The following is an 8,048-nucleotide window of genomic DNA, read 5'->3' on the forward strand; positions in this document are numbered from 1 at the left end:
AAGTGGAGATGTGACATCACCCTGACTCACTGTGCCAACAGCCAATTCACCCAGGAGACAGGAGCCAAGAGCTTTCTGGAACCTTCTTACCTGCCCCTAACTGCCAAAAAGCGTGTTCATTTTTTGACACCTTTAGCTAATTCATCATCTACTGTATTGATTATTGCCTCATATCCTAACACTAATTATTCACTTACTGTAATTCATTTACAAGTGATCCATTTTTATAGGTGTTCAAATGTTTCACAATTGTCATGTGTGATGTCTATCTTCGTTTGTTGTGACATTCACTCTACCTTCAACGACGCCTGTCCATTTCTCTGCTGACAGTGTTTTTACTGTGATTGATCATCCGTATTTTATTAGCTTTATAAATGAGCTTTAGCAGATGCAGTGTAGCTTCGACAATAACAGCAGAGAGATGAAAATGAGTGTCTTCAAAGTGGATTGTAACATGCCGTTTGGTCAGTACTAAGATGCACACTTTGTCCAGTTGTAGCATTCTTTTCCTCACTCTCTTCTGCTGTGAATTCAGGGTTTCTGGGTCCGTTCCTTCTCCAGCCATCCTCTTAGAGTGCTAGCAGAGCCTCTCACCTGCCTGGCGCACTGAGTGACCATGTGGTCCCATAACTAGCTTGGGCTGAGCAGTATTCTGACCCCTCTACACTTCCTGTTTGACTCAAATGTAGCTGATCTTGGGATCTACTGTATGGCAAGTAATGAGGGCATTGGCAGTTCTCAAGTTGACTTGAATTAGACAAGAGGAGATTGCGGTTGATGTACACAGACAGAGAGATCTAAGGAGAGCGAAGTGTTGATGTGCATCACTGTGGTCTGTTGGTCATCACTCAGTAATCAGCCTTAACGGTGACTCTGCAGCTCAGAGCAGGTATCAGCCCAGTGTGCTGCTGTTACACTGGATGGACAGGACTACTTGTGTCAGTACTCTTTCAACTGTTGTTGTTGGTGTTTAACATCAGCGCTGTGTCATGTTGCAGTTGTATTGGTAGAGGTTGGTTGTTTAGAGAATATGTATTGGGGTGGGGTAAACAGATTACTATGTATATATACATATATATATTGCTCAATTGTATTTTACTCTTTCTAATAGTATATGAGATAAGATAAATATTATTATCACATATCCTATTTCACTCTTTCTAAAGTTATATGAGATAAATAAGATGAATAGTATTATTACCCACCATCACAGTGCTAACGTTGTGTAAAATATACTGACAATCTGTGATTCAGCAAATGAGTTATGCCTTCAAAACATTGTTTATGCATCACAAACAAACCTTTTTCGCTGCAAAACATTGATTCCTCTGATGCTTCTGTCTGCCGATGTAGCCTAGTGGAAGCCAAGGAACGCTCCCTGGATGTAACGGTGAAGGGCTTCTGCCTCTGTCTGGTGAACTGCAGAAGAGCGTCAAACGTGTCCCTGCTGTATCTGGAACCATGTCAATGATCATGACCTTCTATTTTGTGTGCAATACACTGAGGTCTTTGTACAGCTGGTGTTAGAAACTTCAAAATAAAATGTTGCTGTTACTGTAATGATTTCCCATCAGACTGAACAGCTCTGGGTTTGATGCTGTATAGGTGTTCCTTTTGTAAGTTATGCCCCAACATGTGAAGAACAAAATATGTTCTCATACCAATGTAGCTATCAACTTGAAATAGGATTTGTTTGTGAACAATTTTTTATTGACATACTTCACTCATTAGCCATGCATATGCAGACATTATTTTCATACATTCATGTATACATGAGAGTCCTTCACACAATACCTACATATATCCCAAAAAAAGACAGATGGTTCCTTTATTCATTCCCTAGCAGAATTTGCAGCATTACATTTGTTCTGAAACTAGTATTAGTTGGTACTCATGTGATTCTAGATAAGTCAAGGTTGCAGAAGAGTCTTGTGAAAAGTGCAAAGGTCATGTTGGACCAACTCCTAATGTGTTGACCTTTTGGACTGTAACACATACATGTAGCCAAACATTCTGGAGCTGACAACATCTTGTTAGGCCTAGTCAGGGGTTAAGGATTAAATAGGTCTAACAGTTGTGCTCTCAGTGTCACTAAATATCATGTTGTGTGAGTATTAAATATTATAACTCTTTGTAATATAAATCAGTTGTATTAAAATGTGCAAATAAATAGCCTAATACATAGTAAGCAATAAAGGAACTGTGTGCTGGTTTTACTGATCTCATCGATGCTGCTTCATTTCCAGTAAAAGGCTGTTAACAGCCTGTGCCGTGGGTGCAATGCCCTGGTCATGTGATCCAGCTCATCTAGCTGGTGGTGCCTACAGCCCTGCTATGTCTCCTGTGGAATATCCTAGTTGCATTCATTACACATGGCAATATTGTGCTTATATAATATTTGTTTTGCATTTCCTTGATTCCTTGATTTTGGATGACTGTACCTTAGTGCGAAGGGCCCAATCAGAAAGGCATTTTCATGCAGCCAAATATTGTTTCTGTTACAACTCGGGATCTTAACAACATTGATTGAAGACATATCGTCTCAGAGGGGGACTATGTACAGTGTGGTGTAATGAGCTCGGTCTTCAATGGATAATCACTGTCTCCTATCAGCGAAACGTACAGAGCTATGCTCTGGAAGACAGGAACAATTGTTCATCTAACAGAAGAATATGCTGAGCCAGGCTAATCTCACTGTTGAGGAGGCTGGAGGAGGTGGACAGTTTCCTGCTCTTTGAAGCTTGAACACGAATGGTTCTCTGTGATTGACATGGCTAGTGGCTATATGACCTGTATACAGACATGGTAGCAGTGTCTGGTCATGTGACCTGTATACAGACATGGTAGCAGTGTGTGGTCATGTGACCTGTATACAGACATGGTAGCAGTGTGTGGTCATGTGACCTGTATACAGACATGGTAGCAGTGTCTGGTCATGTGACCTGTATACAGACATGGTAGCAGTGTCTGGTCATGGGGGACTGACTGCATGACTGTTTCATATTAAAGCAGAGGAGAATCATAACAACACTGATGCCACAAGTCCACACACACACACACAACAAAACGACACACTGGCTCACTTGCACACAGCCTTCAACCAAGTTCATCAATCCCATGAACTAGTGTGCTCCATCCCTCTTGGCTAGGGAGTGATGAACGGCCTGATGTGCAGAGGGGAGCCTCTCAAGTACCTGGGCTCTGTCTCTGGGAACCCCTGTGTTTGTCCACCATGACGAGTGTCTCCTCAACACAGAGAGAGGCTCTGGTGGCTCAGCAGAGCGGGGCTGTGACTGGAGCTCTTCTTCTCTGCTCAGGTTCCTCCACAGCTGCATGTCTCTGTCCGGCTCTCTTGCTGCTCTCAGCCTCTGAGGAATGTCGCCCCCCAGTGGTGTGGAGAGGACAATCTGGATCTTTAGTCTCAGAGGTCCCTCACTTCCAGTGTGTCCAGTGAGAGTAACGCCCTGGATCTGGCTCTAGTGCATGTACACTGTTTTAGACTTCTGCACATCATATTGATGTTAAATACATGTTACACACATAAAGGTGGAGGTCACATCAGATAACAATCCTTCTGTTGTCGTCCTGTGAAAATGCCTTTGTCCCTCCAGACACAGAGAGCTGAAAGGATGGAAATGAGTGAATGAACAGAACCAGGAAGAGGAGAGGAAGAGAGGCTCCAACACCCCTCTTTATCACTCACAGTGAGTTAGACCCCCCCCCCCTACAAACACCCCTCTTTATCAAGTCAGAGAGGAGGTGGTGGTAAGAGAGGAGGCGGTGGTAGGAGAGGGAGGCGGTGGGTAGAGAGGAGGGTGTTGTGTAGAGAGGAGGTGGTGGTAGAGAGGAGGTGGTGGTAGAGAGGAGGTGGTGGTAGAGAGGAGGTCAGGGGGAGAGTGGAATCACACTAGACACACACAGTGTATATTCAAGTGGGTAATAGTGTCCCATTACTGGTCCTAAATGTAGTGTTAACATTGTGTGTGTCGTGTGTGTGTGTACATGAGTGTGTGTGTGTGTGTACATTGTGTGTGGTGTGTGTTGCGTGTGTGTGTGTGTGCGTGTGTACATGTGTGTGTGTGTGTATACATGTGTGTGTGTGTGTACATGTGTGTGTGTGTGTGTGTGTGTGGTGTGTGCGAGTGTGTGTACATGTGTGTGTGTGTGGTGTACATGTGTGTGTGCGTGTGTAGGACCACTGGGTCACCAAGGAACACACAGCATGTCTTCTATCATCCTGTATAAAACATCTTTATTTCTCCTTATTTAGGCAGTAAGACACTATTTAGTTCATCACATTCAGTGAAACTGAGATCAAAGACAGGAATGTTGTTTGTCAACAATGAAAACAAAACAAACATTCTACACACACCAATCTTTACAAAAACTCTGGGATATCAATTCCAACTGTATACAGTTCAATCTTCAATGACATCTATGTGAGCACATGTGTGTGAGAGTGTGTGTGGGGCTATTCTACCCTGACACAGGGACACTGAGGAGTCATAGTGAGGAACCCAGAACCCAGGATAGAGGGGCTCAGTGAATGTGCCGTGGAATGTGTGCAGGTGGTCAGTGTGTCAGAGGAGACTGTGTAGAAGGACAGCGTGCCGGCCGGCCAGTCCAGATACACTCCTACTCTGTGGGAGCTGGAGGGGGGGGCAGGTATGGCAGTTCTCTTCTTATTGTGCCTGGCATAGTAACTGTTACCAACACACTCCAGACTCCAGGACTTGTTATTGTGTCCAAGCTCACAGTCAAAACCCCTTCCTCTCCTGCTGATTTCCTTTATATGTCACTGCTATAGAAACCCATTTTCCTCCCCTCCACTCTGCCTCCCAGTAACAGCACCCAGACAGACCCTCTCTACCAGCACCTGTGCACACTCCTCAAATCTCTCTGGTTGATCAGGATACGGCTGCTCCTCTCCCCTCCATGTCACCTTTCTGTTCTCCTCAGACAGAGAGAGTTTCTCTCCATGCTGTGTTTGGGTCCAGTGTGAGCTCACAGGCATCTGATGGGGGAGGACCAAGACACAATATATTACTGATCATCATCATTCACATTAGAATGTCTCCCTCTTCTGCCCTCCCCCTTTCATCCCCCCCCCCCCCTCCTCCCTTATCTACTCCTATACTACGGTACTTAGGAATGATTTGCTGGACCTGATTGTGAGTTTCCTCCAGGAACACAATGACTCTTATTGAGGGACTTGTTGCTCTTGTTGGTTAGTTGGAACTGATTTAACTTCTTGTACTCGTGTGAATTCTATTCTTGTTGCTTTTCTTACAGGTACACTCTTGCACTTTTGAGGTTCCATGTTTGTTTCATTGTAACTTGTTTAACTACATGCTCTTCTGGTTCTTCCCAATTGGCACTTATTTGCTTTTCACAATGTATGCTTCATGTTTTGGCTCCCCACAATGTTTTTTGGGGCGTCTCGTTGTTTATGATCAGTGACCTGTGCTCTTTTGTAAAGCTCTCTCTTGGAAGTCGCTTTGGATAAAAGTGTCTGTTAAATGAAGACATGTAAATGTACTCTCCCCCCGTTAACTCCTCTCCCCCACCCCCCTTATCAAACTCTCTCCCCCCACCTCCTCTCCCCCCCACCCCCCCTTATCAACTCTCTCCCCCCCACCTCTTCTCCCCCTACCCCCCTTATCAACTCTCTCCCCCACCCACCTCCTCTCCCTCCACCCCCCCTGACCTCCTCTCCCCCTACCCCCCTTATCAAACTCTCCCCCCCCCACCTCCTGACCTTCCTCTCCCCCCCACCCCCCACCCCCTGACCTCCTCTCCCCCCACCCCCCCACCCCCCTGACCTCCTCTCCCCCCACCCCCCCTGACCTCCTCTCCCCCCACCCCCCCCTGACCTCCTCTCCCCCCACCTCCTGACCTCTCTCCCCCACCCCCCCCCCTGACCTCCTCTCCTCTCCCCACCTCCTGACCTCCTCTCCCCCCACCCCCCCCTGACCTCCTCTCCCCACCCCCGACTTCCTCTCCCCCCCACATCCTCTCCCCACCCCCCCTGACTTCCTCTCCCCCCCCACCTCCTCTCCCCCCACCCCCTGACCTCCTTTCGCCCCCACCTCCTCTCCCCCCCCCCTGACCTCCTCTCCCCCCACCCTGACCTCTTCCCCCCCACACCTCCTCTCCCCCAACCCCCATTATCTACTCTCTCCCCCAGCCCCCTGACTTCCTCTCCCCCCCCACATCCTCTCCCCCCACCCCCTGACCTCCTCCCCCCCCCCACCCCCTGACCTCCTCTCCCCCCACCCCCCCACCTCCTCTCGGGGGGGCAGAGGGGGGAGAAGAGGAGAGAGACGAAAGGTGAGAAGGAGATGAAGGGAAGGAAGCGAGGAGGGAGGGAGGGAGGGAGGGAGGGAGGGAGGGAGGGAGGGAGGGAGGGAGGGAGGGAGGGAGGGGGAGGGAGAGGGAGGGGAGGAGGGAGGGAGGGAGGGAGGGAGGGAGGGAGGGAGGGAGGGAGGGAGGGAGGGAGGGAGGGAGGTGAGAGGGAGGGGAGGGGGAGAGGAAACACACAGCAGTCTAGGGGGGAAAAGGAGGAGGGGGGGGAACAGGGGGAGGGGGGAGAGGAGGGGGAGGTGAAGGGAGGGCACATACGTGTGTCCATTTCTGACAGTGTCAAAGGTCACTAATGGTATTGTCCCTGTATGACCCTGTGTACTAGAACCTAAGTAGCAGTCAATACTCACATTTTCCTAGGACCAGGTTTGATCCTGCACTCTCCACCATGATCCACACTTGTAGGGAGAAGCAGAGGAATGATGAGGAAATGACACCTCACCTGTTGCTAAGTGACTAAGTAAACATGTTGTTTCTATGTTTATCATGCAGAGGTGTATTCCAGAAAACAGGTTTTTACAAACTCTGAGACCTAACCCTGAACTCTGACTTGATGAACCCTGAGATGGGAAGCACAGAGTTATCGCTTCCAGAAAAGCTGATCCGAGTTAGTTTAACACTAATTCACTGGAATTAGGAATTCTCATGCGTGCAGGCGAGTATGCAAACATTTTCTGAAAGATAAACAACAACTGCAACAGCAAAAGAGACACAATTGGTCAATGAGTACATTTCAATGCAGTCTATTTATTTGACATTTAACCACACGTCTTACTTCTACAGCTGAACAAGTGGTGGAACGATCCTATGGGCACAAACAACACTTGGCAGCAGCTGAAAATGAAAATATAAAGTCAAGTTCAAACAGAGTCGGGCATATTTTGCTTAGGCCTACCCAGACACATGATTGTTATTAATCATGTTTGACAGGATTAAACCAAGGTAACAAATCATTCAGTGGGCTGTCTCAACTTGTGAGAAATGCTGTTTTAACACATAGATGTTGTCTCACCTAATCCTGCTCAGTATATGAACATTGGACTTGTAGCGGACTAACAGAAAGAAAGAAAACCCAGAGTTTCCCTCATCTCAGGGTTAACAAACTCACTAATTTCACTTCAACCCACTTTCTGAATAGACCCCAGGAAATACAATTATAATTGTGTAGCTATATAATCATAATTGCACTAAAGGCTATTGTAGATTATTTTGGGCTTCTCTCTCTTCCTAAACCCACTGTCCTAAATAATTCTAATCAGTCTATTCAGGTATTCAGTGTTAAGCAAACATTACATGAAGAGGTATATACAAATACACAAACATCTCCTTTACTTGAGGTTTCTCAGTCTGCAGTGTGGATCCTCAGTCCAGCAGGCAGAGAGGCAGCTTCAATCCTCTTTTCTCCTGGATGATTGTAGCTCAGGTCCAGTTTCCCTCAGGTGGAAGGGGTTGACCTCAGAGCTGAGGCCAGAGAAGCACAGCCATTCCTCTGTGACTAGACAGCCTGACAGCCTGTAGAAAGAGGATCAATGTTGTGACAGAATCCATCTGGCCTCCAGAGGTGAGTCAGCACAGAGGGGTTCATTTGGCAGGTGCTGTCATAGCTGCTCCTCCCCATCATTAGACAGAGTGACCTTTCCCCCCCCAGTTCAGGAAGGTTAGGTTTGTGTTCAGTTTGGTGCTAG

The 8,048-nt window shown here is 47.2% G+C and overlaps 2 protein-coding genes across 2 annotated transcripts in view; one reads left to right on the forward strand and one right to left on the reverse strand.

The window, feature by feature from the left end:
- LOC136932723 (phospholipid-transporting ATPase ID-like) overlaps positions 1-8,048 on the forward strand; it is a 95,891-nt gene that overhangs the window by 64,405 nt on the left and 23,438 nt on the right. The gene's annotated exons all lie outside the window — the stretch shown is intronic.
- Positions 3,123-8,048, reverse strand: part of LOC136933078 (NLR family CARD domain-containing protein 3-like) — a 20,449-nt gene continuing 15,523 nt past the window's right edge. Inside the window, 7 exon segments of the mRNA XM_067228457.1 lie at positions 3,123-3,476; positions 4,434-4,573; positions 4,576-4,783; positions 4,785-4,870; positions 4,873-4,969; positions 4,971-5,014; positions 6,884-6,895. Of these exon segments, the coding sequence (XP_067084558.1) occupies positions 3,123-3,476; positions 4,434-4,573; positions 4,576-4,783; positions 4,785-4,870; positions 4,873-4,969; positions 4,971-5,014; positions 6,884-6,895 (941 nt within the window).

Source organism: Osmerus mordax, chromosome 24 (genome assembly GCF_038355195.1).
Source record: "Osmerus mordax isolate fOsmMor3 chromosome 24, fOsmMor3.pri, whole genome shotgun sequence".
NCBI lineage: Eukaryota > Metazoa > Chordata > Actinopteri > Osmeriformes > Osmeridae > Osmerus > Osmerus mordax.